This window comes from Hippichthys cyanospilos, chromosome 16, assembly GCF_059441005.1.
Source record: "Hippichthys cyanospilos isolate Australia breed blue-spotted pipefish chromosome 16, RoL_Hcya_1.0, whole genome shotgun sequence".
Classification (NCBI taxonomy): domain Eukaryota; kingdom Metazoa; phylum Chordata; class Actinopteri; order Syngnathiformes; family Syngnathidae; genus Hippichthys; species Hippichthys cyanospilos.
In genome coordinates, this window is record NC_142384.1 from 14555322 (window position 1) to 14568976 (window position 13655).

At 41.3% G+C, this 13655-nt stretch overlaps 1 protein-coding gene across 1 annotated transcript in view; it reads left to right on the forward strand.

The window, feature by feature from the left end:
- The window catches only part of usp43b (ubiquitin specific peptidase 43b), a 38908-nt gene extending 26483 nt beyond the window's left edge, over positions 1-12425 (forward strand). Inside the window, exons 7-16 of the mRNA XM_088437675.1 lie at positions 942-1104; positions 3487-3598; positions 6768-6871; positions 7684-7761; positions 7854-7983; positions 8573-8915; positions 9081-9239; positions 9643-9816; positions 10033-11100; positions 11973-12425. Coding sequence (XP_088293801.1) covers positions 942-1104; positions 3487-3598; positions 6768-6871; positions 7684-7761; positions 7854-7983; positions 8573-8915; positions 9081-9239; positions 9643-9816; positions 10033-11100; positions 11973-11983 — 2342 coding nt within the window. The 3' untranslated portion in view covers positions 11984-12425. The remainder of the gene's footprint in view (positions 1-941; positions 1105-3486; positions 3599-6767; positions 6872-7683; positions 7762-7853; positions 7984-8572; positions 8916-9080; positions 9240-9642; positions 9817-10032; positions 11101-11972) is intronic.
- The last annotated feature ends 1230 nt before the right edge of the window (positions 12426-13655 follow it).

A 13655-nucleotide genomic window follows, 5' to 3' on the forward strand; every position in this document is an offset into this window, starting at 1 on the left:
GTAGCTCTCAGCGGGACGGTCCAGGAGGTGACCTCAGCATTTTACTCTTTCATGAACATGTTTGACCGGACTTTTAAAAGGAGATATCCGTCATGCTTCATTCCCAGAACTGTTAGAGGTCACTTCTTGCGAAAATTGTCGCCCATGATTTAAAGTGAGCTTTATCACTGCCTTGATGAGAGCAACATGACTAAATTAAGAGCTGCGCCTTCTCATCAGAATTTGAATTCCCGGGGTCAAGACGTGGCAATCAGCGTATTCATGTCCAAGCTTTGATGGTGTATTTGTAGACTTTGATTAGTTTTGAATGGGTCTTCAGCGCCCAGATTAATGCGCCCGGCACACCCCAATTATTACCGAGGACGGATATGCTAACGCAGTTGTTAGGCGCTTTGCAAAGATCGCACACATCGCAGCCACTGGCAGTGATGCATGGTGTGTCAGGAGAACAACGGGCTTTAATAAAACATGTTGGTTTGGGGAGGACTCTGTAACTTTGGCCAATCAATTACGTCTCGTCTGAGCGGGATTTGCGGCCTGATTTATCACAGTCAAGCTCGTAGGAGCTGACCTGCGTGCTGAGCGCTGAGCTTGTCAACCGGGTGACAAAAACGCAGCTCGGCCGGCGTCACATTTCACGGGGATGTTATAAACTCGGCTTTTTCGCTCACTCAGTCGCACCCCTCCTTGTGTTGGTCTAAACACAAGGGGGGGTGGAGCACAGGCTGCATCAGATAAACGCTCCCGCTGAGAGTTCAGACTGCCATCAATCCATCTGTTCTGTGAATCACTCCCCTAAATAGAAAGCTGCTGTCTCATCCATATCGGTCACTCCCTGGTTCAACGTGTTAAATTTCAACATCAGTCCTTCGATCAGTCATCTGCACAGAAAGAAATCTGGGAATATTTCTGTAAACGTTTCACCCTTTGTGCCTTTTTAGGTTATCATCACAGTCTACCATCTTCTACATATGCCACTGGTCCAGAGGGTAAAAGATTACCTGCATCTGCGGCGTTGTCTTCAGAATTTCTCAACCAGGGCGTCCCAGTAAAGATTTTGCTGTTGGTTTGCAACGCAGCAGGAGCAGGCCAACAAACTGTTAGGTAAATTACACAAATTCCAAGGGTGTTTTTGTCTATGAATAATGCATTCATTCTTCCATAATATCTCCCTGCTATTATTGTCATTTATACTTACCGTAAAATAAAGTGATCCCAAAAATATATATATTTACAAGGGCTGTCAAAGTTGAAGCGTTAACATTGGATATTTGATTTAAATTTCCTGAAACAAAAAAAAAAAACGTAGTTCTATTTACTTACTGCAATGTACTAACTGTAATTATTCTTGGTTAATTGTGGAATTTTTTTGCTACTAATTAGCTGTAAGTTTTAAATCCTTTTATAGCACTAAAATCTACAGTTTAACTTTTGACAGAAGTAGTACGACAGGTAACGATTATTTAAATTATTGATTAATCTGATGATTATTTTGATGATCAATGGATAAAAAGGATGAAACAAATGTTTTAATTTCCATCTCTACTTTCTGAAACGGGACATTATTTCAAATTGACAGTTCAGAATATTCAAAACAAACAGCCAGTGGTTTGGTCTGCAAAATGTCAGAGGAAAAGGGAAAACACTACAACAAATAAATAAAAGCAACAGTATACAGTATTATGTAAAAAAAAATGAAATAGGAAGCTAAAATCAATAAAAAATCAATAATGTAACTAGACATACAATTATATTTAGAACATAATGTTGGTCGTTAAGAACACGTTTATTTGCAAGTTTTTGAAATCTATAAAGTATTCATTTTTAATGAAAAACAGTCTAAATGTTACATATTGTCACTTTAAAAACACACACACAAATATGCGTTTGGTATTGAATTGATTATTATTTGAAGAGATTATTATTTGCTCAAACCTTTTTTTTTCAACTTGTAACATATACGATCATTAGTTAGCTTTTTTTTTTTGCTATTTTGTGAATAAATGAACGAGCAAAGAAGAGTTTTGATTTCAAGCACTTTAAAATCTCTGCACTTAATCTATTTGAGCATTATTATCGTAGAGTTGCTCTCCCTCCTCTGTGGAACTAGGATGCTCAGTCATTTTATATTTAGCTCCACTCTGTGCCAGAAGCACGTCAAGGTCATTTCACCTTTCTGGAAAATAAATGCCTCGCATCCATCTCGCCGCGTGAGGGGTTGGAAATCAAACGAGCAAGGAATCCAACATCTGGCCGGATTGCAGATGTGTCAGACACTTGTCTCTCCCGTCCAGTTGAGGCGGATCAATAAAGGTGAGCTGGCCAACATGGCCGTGAGAAAGTCCACTCTCAGCCGTGAGAGTCTGACTCCTTTGTGTCCGTTTCTCCTTCCCAATGACTTGCTGCCATTGATCAAAGCAGCCACCCACCGATCTCGGACTCATCCGATGACCGTGGGAGGCTTCGCTTTGCCAAGAGGGTGACATTGAACTCACGTGTCTCAAACTGTAATCAAAGCACAAGATCACTCAACGGGAAAATGACTTGCTTTGTATGTGTGCGTTCTGTCTGTTTGCAGACGACATCATAGTTTTTGTTTTAAAAATGTTGTAGAAAGCATAGATACGTGATTGTTCCTCCGGAGAGTGCCAGCTTTCCACAAAGCTTAATCATTAAGTGAAATTCTGTTATGTTTATCCATCTCCAGTCCGTATAAAAAGTCAGCACACCCCTACCGATGTTCCCAATTTTGATTAAAAGAAAACGTGAACAACAAGGATATCTGGGATTTTTGAAAACTGAATCTGTCAACCAGAACTCGCAAGTGTGCGAGATTTGTCTTGCACGCTGCATCCTTAGTTTAAAAAAATAAAGGCATTCGTGGCTTCTCTTGAATGTCAACATGGAATTTCTCTTGTTTTATTGGGGTTCAAATGATGATTTTAGTGGGGGTGAAGTGGATGTAATATTGTTTCATCAACTGAGCTCACTCCTCCCCAAGAGGACATTCACTTTGGGAAAAAACAGTCTTCAAAAGATGCTGCTAAAAAGGACCTGTTAATCCAGGCCAAAGCCTCCACAATTGTGTGTGTTTGGCTGTGTCTACCACAGAATAATAATAAGTCTGGTGGAACCTTAAAACGCACATTTCCTCACTAATAGTTTTTCCTTCATTTTTACCATAACCTGATTTACAGGACGTCCTTGTTATTCTTCTACTGTGTAGCTTGTTTTGTTTTCTCACCGTGCACATGCATGCCAATAAAGACACTAATAAATCTCAAGCAGACAATGGAGGACTGCCTTCAATTAAATGCGTGTTATAATAAATGTGCCATGGGATCCATTTTTTAGAGTGATGGTTTTCCCTCTTCTCATCAGCCAAATCCATGTATTGTCTTACACTGTGCTTCCCTAACGGTGTCAAAATCACTTGTTTTATTTTCATTGTAGCCAACTAGGTTTTGTCCTTTATTGTTATTTTAGGTTCGGCCCACCATTCCTAATGAGAGAAGACCGGTCTATTTCCTGGGATCAGTTGCAGCAAAGCATTCTCAGCAAGCTTTACTACCTGATGACCAATGGGGCGCCAGCACAGGTACTGAACAACTACTGTACTTTCAAAAACTACTGACATCGATTTAACTTTAAAGAGGCGGCTCGTTTTCTCAACTGCTGCAATTCATGTGCTGCTTAGGAGTCCCCTTAAAAATATCAAAACAAAACCATTGTAAACCGTCAGACCCGGTCAAGGTTGCATGCCCATATATGAATGGCAAAAATTCCCAGTAGAGTGCATGACCAAAATACACGCCTCTTCTGAACAGAGATTTTCTTGCTTTTGACAGGACCATTGTTATTGTTTTCTGTCATGTTATTGAGCCCTTGAGAATGACATTTTGAGCCTGTGTTTGTTTCACATACTGTATATTGCGGATTGGCAATAAAAGCATACCTTGACACACATGACCCCTCCCCCTTTGCCAGGATTTTAAGTACAGAAGGATAAAATGGGAGATGCCGCAGTAAATGGAGCTAATCCAAAAGGCAAAGCTCTATCAAATGGTTGATCAATCTTGCTGCGCTCACCCAAGATCAGAGGCATTGGAGTGAGCGGAAGGATCAGATTGCAAATAAAAACAGCTCAACCAGCTAACCCTCAGCGATTAGATGATGAGCTCAGTCATTCGGTGCTCAGAGCAGATCTGCCGCTCCTCGCCAGGTTATGTGGCATTTTTTTTCAGTGGCTCCCCAGTGAGGTGTTTCAGGCCTGGTCTGTTGACAGAAGGCCTCAGGTTATGCTGGAGGACTTTGTCTCAAAGCTGCCCTGGCAAATACTTCATTGTCCTCAAATTGGTGCTGAGGGAAATGGAATGAAATAACATCTCAAGTGGGATCTCCTTTTCATGCCTACCTATGGGAAGCCATCTGATGGAGGACGGTGGAGGGGCTCCATCATGATCCGGGGTGCTTTTTCATTCACTGGGACACCGGAGTTTCAAATGGTGCAGGGTGTTTAAACGGTGGCTGGTTACGTGCAGATGTCGCAAACGGCATCCTTCATGACTAAGGGCCTTCGTCTGTTTGGTAAGGGCGTGATTTTTCAGCAGGTCAACGCTGCGGTTCACACTCCTTGCTTGACGAAGGACTTCTTCTGCATAAATCATTCTTTTGTACCATTCTGCTTGTTCCCCTGATTTAATTCCATAGAGGACATTCGATAGCAATGGAAATGTATAAAAACGGAATCAGTTCCAGACAGATGAGCTCTTTTGCGTATTGTAGATCTACTTCAAACCCCATTAAGATCCAAATGCGAAAAATAAATTCTAGCTATTATTTTCAACTGGTTTAAGATTTGGATCAAGTCTGTACACATCCACACTGAAAAATATGTCACACTTTAATGTCGTTTACCAGGAGGCATCAGCCAGTGGCAGTCCAAAGAGAGGGACGAGTCAGGTGCAAAAAATTCCCTGGCAGTGTGCTTTTGTCGCCTTGGTGCCACCTCAGCATCAGCCATTCCATAAAGGCACCCTGTAAAGTACCATAAAGTTTCCCAGAGCCACCTTCTGCCTTGAAAGAGCAGATGTTTGCTCTACTTTGAAAGCAAATCAATAGCTGCTTGTGTCAATTAATGACACTGTCGAGTGGATTTTTCCGCTTCTAATTTTAGCCTCTGTACAGACTGAAATTCAAAAGCAGTCCTTTTTTTTCTCAGTCATTTTCCCTGCTACTGAATTTGCTGGAAAGGATTTGAAAAGGTTGGCAGGGTGCCTAAAGCAAGAACAGCAATGTAATCTATTACAAAACACAGAGGCGGCCCAAGTTATTGATCTTTTTTTTGCAAGCTGTGAGAAGAAGGACATTTTGTTGGCAGAGATGAGATCCATTTGGCCTAAAATATTCAGTTTAGCAGCAAGTGTGTGTGTGGTAAAGTGGTAAATAGTATTTAGTGTGAGAAATGACAAACGCTGTTACGCTTTGCAGTGCAAAAGCACACAAGATAATGAAGCCCTCTGCCCTTACTTAAAACACTCATAACTTTTGCACTTTGAAGCTGGCTGCTTTCAAAGCTTGTCCAAAGATTCTCATGTAGTGTGGCAAACCTTTATGTTGTGAAGTCCGACATTTTGGCCCTTATCCATCAATGCTCCGATATGAATTTTCACAGTTTTTTTTTTTTCATCCTCGTCACACTGGCAGCTGTGATTTTCACACCATGCTCAGGTTTTTTAATATATTAGCTCCCACGCACATGTACATGCTTTCGATACGAATCCCTTCTTATTTACACTCTGTATGTTGACGTGCCCAAACAAGCAGGCTTACTGACAGCTTGACACTTGACGCATTGCCTTATATGTGAGCCGCTCCGGCAAAACAGTACCCATGTCGGCGGATAGTTTCAAGTAAATGACTCGTTTCTATTTTGTGGACAGAAATATGAATTGAAACTTGAATTTGGACACTTAAAAAAAATCAGTTAGGTCAGTAATACTGTGTAATAAGGCCCAAAGCTTCTAGCGCAGCAATAAGTTCATATATGAGGATAGCTTTCAGGAATGCGATTTTCTGTCAAAGACAGCTTTCGTAACAGGACTGAGCGTGGGTGTTTGTGTTTGAGCTCAACCCGTATCCACTAACCGCATTTCATATGGGAAGAGAGGAAATCGACTTCATCTTTGCAAAGCTCCTTCATTCCTAAAGCAGCTTCCATCTGACCAAATCTCATCATAATATAAACATGCAGCAAAGGAGAAGTCAAAGATATTAGTCTTTTATTACTTCTTTTGTTTTTGTCCTCATTTTTGGCCTTTTGAACCTGCTCAGACCACAAACACATTTTTGTTGTTTTTCAATATTTTAGGCACACTGGTACTCCATTTTTATTGTCCGTAAAGTCACCTCATCATTTTTTTCTTGGCCTAGATACCCTGTTAGTAGTCTACAAGTCAGAAAAAATATCAAGCCAATCGTAGCAACACTTGTTAATGCTCTGCATGACAGTAAAACATGCCAGAAACGTGATGAGACGGTCAACCTCGGAATAAAGTGTTCTGCAAAGCAAACTTTGACATTTAAGTTAAATAAAATTGAGAATCCAATAACAAAAACATTTATAGCTGCATCCCTAATCTACATCTATTTCCATATTCATAGTGTATATAATGCTCTGTTCAACTTTTAATCGCCAGACATGTTTAGCCAACATTGTAATGCAAGCAGTGTCTTCACATGGTCTAATCCCACTATTTTTCTCCCAGAATAACAGAGTGCTGTTCAACATCCGCGTGGTGGGAGGATCATCATTTTACAGCTACTTGTCACCGCAGGACGCTCGGCCACTCTACCATCCTGCTGTTGACAGGTCAGTATGGAGTGTGAATATTAACCGAGGATTGAATGACTACTTTTCTTTCTTTCTTTCTTTCTTTTTTTTTCTTGGAAGCACCCAACAATGAAATATGTGGCTATGCAGAGTCTTAAAGGTGCTAATAATTATGCAAACTGCTGAATTTTGTTCTCTGCTGTGGGCCACACCTGGAGCAACTACCAAAAATAGTCCATTTCCATGTATATTTTTACGCATGTCTGCCAGTGGTTGAAGTAGATTTTCAGGGCTTGTTAAATAGTTTTACAGCTGTGAATTATACTGTAGTAAAAGACAGGTGAAAACATTTCAAAACAATATTTTGAAAGTGAAAAAAAATTAGTTTACAGACAAATTATGTTCTAATTGACTCTAAGGTGCATTCAGGAATTTTAACTGTTATAGGCCCTATAATATGCCCTATTACATAATCTGCCATTACACTTCTTTGTTCTAATTTATGTCTAAATCCGCCAGATGCTTTGGCATGGAAATGACCTTGTATTCATTTGTTAGAAAGAAGAACTAATCACATGAAAATGAAAGTTATGAACACATGTTTACGCTCCCAGCAAGTGCTGACATCCAGTGGATGAAACGCTGCATTAAATATTCACGCCATGGTCAAATTAAAAAAAAAATAAAAGTACAGTATTTGTGGGCAGTAAATACACTAAATAGCCTTTCAGCATTGAAAGTGAGCACTAAGACCCAGCTCCACAGCGAGCCCAATGAGAACCAACATTGTTGAAAAAGGATTGATGTTACACTGAAAAAATAATGTGTAATATTTGTTTTGCTGTCTTCAGAGCGTTGAAACTCTGCAGTCCAGGAGGACCGCCGCACGTGAAGCTCATCATTGAATGGGAGTACAGAATCAAAGACTGGTGAGTAAGCTCTTTATTCAACTCAACGTTTTAACATGAAACTTTAAATTTCATTTGCTCCACTGAACCCTTATTTGCATCCTGGTTTGTAGCCTGTTTGGTAACATTCAGGAAGAGGTGGTGAAGGATGCAGACAGTGTGAGGAATCAACAGCAGCAACATGTCCAGCAGTACAGCTGCACATTGGATGAGTGTTTTCAACTCTACACCAAAGAGGAGCAGGTAGGTAACTTATAAATATGTAAGATATTTAATAAATTGTGACTCCCGAACATTTACTTGCATAGTGTTGAGATCTAAGCATATGCTGTGAAACGTACCCCCAACCCCTCAACAATCAAGTTAAGTATATTAATTCAAGTTACAACTAATATTTCTGTCCACAAACTTCATTCAGGTGAGATGTACATACAAAAAAAATCTCCTTCTCACCCTGGCGGGGTGGTATCCGTCTCATCCTCAAGAAGCTCGGGTCCTCTACCAGAGGCCTGGGAGTGTGCCCATGTTTCTGGGTATTTTCAGTGGACCTAATCTTAAAGTCGACTTGGTCGACCTTTTTTTTTTTCCCCCAGCCCTATTTATCATAGCTATTATGGTAATTATAAACCTTCAAAGAACTGCTGTATTGCCAGTTTTAGTATTAGCTGTAGAAATTCCATTTTGATTGACAACTCCAGAGAAGTATTCATTTAATAATACGTGTATTATTTTTGTTACTGTTTGTGGTATTGCAGAACTAAACTGCACGGTTTCTCATGAAACTAAATAAGGAAGTGAAAACACAAGACAACCCCGTCTCATTTCCTTGCAGCTCGCCCCCGATGATGCCTGGAAGTGCCCGCACTGTAAGCAGCTGCAGCAGGGCATGGTGAAGATGAGCTTGTGGACGCTCCCAGACATCCTCATCCTTCACCTGAAGCGCTTCAGGCAAGTGGGCGAGCGGAGAAACAAGCTGACCACGTTCGTACATTTCCCCCTGGTGGACCTGGACATGACGCCGCACGTGGTGAACCGCAACCACGGCCCGCATCAGCCTCCGCCTCAGCCCGATTGGAAGCAGCCCAGGCGGCCCGAGCTGGCTCCTCCGGACTTCTTGTACAATCTGTATGCCGTCTGCAACCACCACGGAGGGATGCATGGAGGGCATTACACAGGTCAGACACCAAAACAATGCCCTCAATGGGAATGAATGAATGATTTTAAACAGGCACGCTTAACCCAAGAAAGTAAAATAGGATTGTAGGATAAACGGATGAATCAATGAAGGCAGGATGGCAGCTTAATGCTACAAGTCACCCTTGTTGTTTCTGTCATGGCAGCGTTCTGTAGAAACTCGGTGGACGGTCAGTGGTACAGCTACGATGACAGCAATGCTGAGGCAGTTCCAGAGGGAGACGTGTGCACTCGGGGCGCCTATATACTCTTCTATCAAAGAAGAAAAACAATCCCGCCATGGTCTGCAAGTTCCTCAGTCACTGGTCAGACCTTGACATTTTTCTGTTGTCTGCTTGCTTCAGCCTTGGGATATAAACAGTATTTCAATATTATAGAAGAAAAGTGGGGGTATGTTGTGCAGCCGAGGGTCATGACTGCATCAAAACAGTTTGTCCTCTGAATTGACTTTCAAAGAGATGAGGGACCTTCCCCTTCAATGACATTATACACTGTAAATCATTTTGTAGCATCTATGCTAAGTCAATCCAAAACATTTTTTGTTCCTTTAGAAATTTCACTCAAAAGCCCAATGTTGCTTTACAAGCTTTTTGTGAGTAGTGTTATAGAATATTATAAACATTTAGTGGATGCCTGGTGATATACATTGTGGTATTCTGCAGCCATCCTCTTGAGCAACTAACTCCAACTTCCTTCTTCATCTGGCAGGTTCCACCAGCTCAAACACTTCCGACCACTGGCTCGTGCGACTGTCGGGGGGCAGTGAGAGAGGCACCCTGGTATCAGCTGGATCCATCTCCACGCCCCCGGTGCCCATGCAGGCCTCGGAGTCTACTGATCGACCAGTGTTTGGAGAAGAACCCCGTAAAACTGCGGACGCAAGTGAATATACAGCATCACATTTGGATTTTTATGTCATTTGATCACAGTATTTATATGCAAGCATGTATTCAAAAGGTAGGCAGTGCACTAATAGTGTACTTTTCGAAACTTTTTTTTTTTTTGGTGGCGTGCTGTGAGCTTTTTTCTGCCTCAACAAAAGTTTTCCCTCTACTACATTTTGTATGGTATAAGATATCATTTCTTTTTACCCGCCAGATGGATTTGAGTCCAAACCGTTTGTCCGTGGGACCCAAGCGAGGAGTGTCAGCATGAGATCTCCAACGAAGCCCAGGGAGTCTTTGAGCAAAGTCCTGCCGCTGCGATGGTCCTTCGGAGCCAAGGAGCGAATGAAGCACTCGGCCGAGACTCAATCGGGGGAGCTGGTGGAATACCTGGAGTCGGGCCGCCGTCCGCGATGTACCAAAGACCCCATCGTAGGCCTGGTAGCCACCCCGCCGCAAAGGCATGCCCGGCGCTCGGCCTATGAGGGCGGACAGGAGTGCAGCTCACCGAGCGGAAGTAGCCTTAGCTGCACAGAAGCATGCTACTCCCCTCAAATCCCAGAGGGACAGAGCAGGCCTGCCAGGGAGAGACAGCTCAGCAGCAACGTCAAAAGCAGGGATGACGGCTCCCTGAGGGCGAGGTCGGCTAATAAGAGAGCGAGGCAGGAGCAGGGCAGGACTATGGACATCCAACTTCAGAGAGTGGCCATGTTAGGAGCACACATCAGCAGCCACAGTGCACCTCCCAGCAGAGATTCCACACTGAGAAAAAACAAGGTCCATTTCGGGGGGAGCAGCAGGTCCCCGAAAGATCTGTTAGTGGTGCAACCAGCGGGACAAAAGTGGCTTGAGGGTCAAAGCCAAGAGAGCCTCGTGGCCTTTTTCAAACCTGGTTTCGTTCGGAAAGAGATGCCAAGATCGCCGCTGAGGGATCACGAACGACGTGCCAACGGGCATTTGGGGAAGCTGGTGAGCGGCGATTTCACCAAACTGTCTCTGTCCAACGGGACGCTGAGCGCCGCCGCGAAAGACGAGCGGAAGGTCAACGTTCTCCCCTGCTGTAAAGTGCAGCCGCTGAACGGACGGGCCGCGTGCCACGACTGCGCCGACATCAAGCGCGCTCACAGCTCCGGCAACATTCTGACCAAGATGGATGGCAACTTTCACAGGTGCGCCTCGCTGCAGAGGAACGGTGACATCACTTCTTCGCACCGCGTCCTGCTCTCGGACAAGCCCAGCTTTGCCACCTTGCAGAGGACGCGGTTCAGTACCACCTCCTTGGGTAAGCACAGAACACACAACATGTTTGTCCATTTGTAATTATTTAATTCAGTATAAGTTGAAAATTCGCAACCATTGTACTCTGTTTTTTTCATATTACACAAGGTCCCATTTTAATTGGTATTTGGGTTGGCAAAAATTACCTTTGCTTTTGCCTGTGTCAGTTTTGAGCTTTAATGCTACCCGTAGTTTGTCACACAATGCATGATGGGAACCAGCTCCGGGTCTGCTAATAAAGAGTTAACACTACGTCATAGTCGGAGTATCATTGTCATTGTAATAAATTGAGAATAGACAGTTTTAGCATAAAAAAAAAAAAAATAGGGAGCTACGCGCTTCATCAGAAAGTCTTAGTTGAAGACATTCTGAATTTGAGACATTTAAGACAAAGAATGAAAAAACTAGAACAAGTTAATAACATTCCAACTTCTGCCATAAAGTTTCCCACAATTTCAATGTAACTCAAATGCTGAGGTTTCACCTATTTTTGTATTAATTTATTACGGAAACAAAAAGTGCAGTGTCAGCAGCATATCTCATAAAATAATGTGAAAATGTGAATGAAGACATTTAAATCTAAAGGCTTGCAACTGGAGCAAAAAACAAAAACAAAAAAGGCTGATGCCATTATTTGTCAAAATGCTAAATATGGGCACTGATAATCGGTCTGGTTGCTAATCAGTCTATCCCTAACTATTACCCAGCTGTGAATACCAGTAAATCTTAGTTCATACGAGTATCACATTAAAGTTTTTTTTTTCCATAATAAGTGCTTCCGATAGTGTTTATGCCACTTTAAACAATGTTACTCATGTTCATTGATACTCGCATAAAATTGATAACTATCTGACTAATGACTCCATTTTCCACCAGTGCCTCTGTGACATCTCCAAATTGGCTTGTGGGCCCTCAGATTTCTCGGCTGAGATGTCATCGCTGGAAAGGAGTGGCGTCTTCTCTCCTCCATTTATACAGTAGTACTGTTACTTCTTACCTGTGTGTGTCTTAAACTAAATCTATGCAGATTTCAGTTACTGCTGTCGTTTTGTAGGAACTGCGCCGTCAAACTTGGTCTCCCGCTAATACGTACATGACTTTGGAATACAGCGAAGCTCCACTATTCGTCTAAATCAGACTTCTCAGTTAGAACAATTCCTTGGCACCAAGATGCCACAAAAATGGTGCCAAAGTAATATAATAATAGTCCCGCACCCACCCCCAAAATAAAAAGAAAATCTGCTTCAAGGGGAATTTGTAAACAGTGGAGGATCGCTGAGTCATGTTTGCATCACACATGGGAGAAGGACTATATATATATATATATATATATATATATATATATATATATATATATATATATATATATATATATATATATATATATATATATATATATATATATATTGTGTGTTTGTTTTTATTTTTTACACTGGAAAAAAATGCACTGTAAATTGGCTGTTCAATCATTGTTTGTTTTTTTTAACATCATTGCACTTTTCTAAAAGGAATATTTTCTTATTTGACTTCATTTGTACATCCTTCCTCTCCAGGTTTAGAACTAATGACGTAAAATTCCAAATCGGATTGTGTTTTGGGCGATCCAGGTACTGATTGAAAAGTTGTAGAACCTCAAAATATTTTGGAAAATCCCTGACTCTTGATTTGGTTAAGAATTTTAAACTTAATCTATGAAAAATTGCAAATTTCTTTGCTTCCATGCCAACAGAATTTATTTGTTTTTGTGCCCAGATGTGTGTGTTTCTTTATTTATTTATCTATAATTGTTAGACTATCATTAATTATATGGTAGTCTCAATTAAACCTAAACAAAAAAACGCAAATGTTACTACTTTTTCTGAAGTACTGCAAGGCCAAAAACAGCCAAATTAATAGTTTCATTTCCTACATGATTATACTGTCTGATCTTTTCAATTGTGTATTTTATATGTTGTGAAAACTGGCACACTGGGAAGGAACGTGAAGGCGAGACCCGCCTTGCCGCCGCGGTCCACTTATCACTCTCCGTCAAACAGAATTGAAGGATGTTTAGAGATTATATTTTATTACTAACTTTTTTAAAAGTCTACATTTTGTACTGACATGTAATATCCGGATCGTTTCATGTTCTTATGTGGAAAAGTGAGTGGTTAAACTGGACACAATATACACAAGTCCATAAAGGACTTTCTTGACCTGCTTCATGTACTGACAGTTTTTGAATTTCACATTAAACACACTTTTCGCACAAGTGAATTTCTTTCTGCAAATTATTTACAAGCTGCCTAAAATGTGTTTAACTTGCTTTGTTTTACTTGCACGGCTATATTTGATTATTTGGTAGGAATTATTGAATTTAAATCGTGCATACAACTATTCATAACATATATTTTTATCGCCGAAATATTGCCAACCTCCTTTAGTAGGATGCAATAATAAAATTACATAGTGCAAAGTTAAGCCTGGCCAGCAGGTGTCAGTAGCGGCGAGGAATTTGTTGTAGTTACGGCCAACTTCGACAACACGATGACAGATAAATAGAAAAAAATACAGCAACTG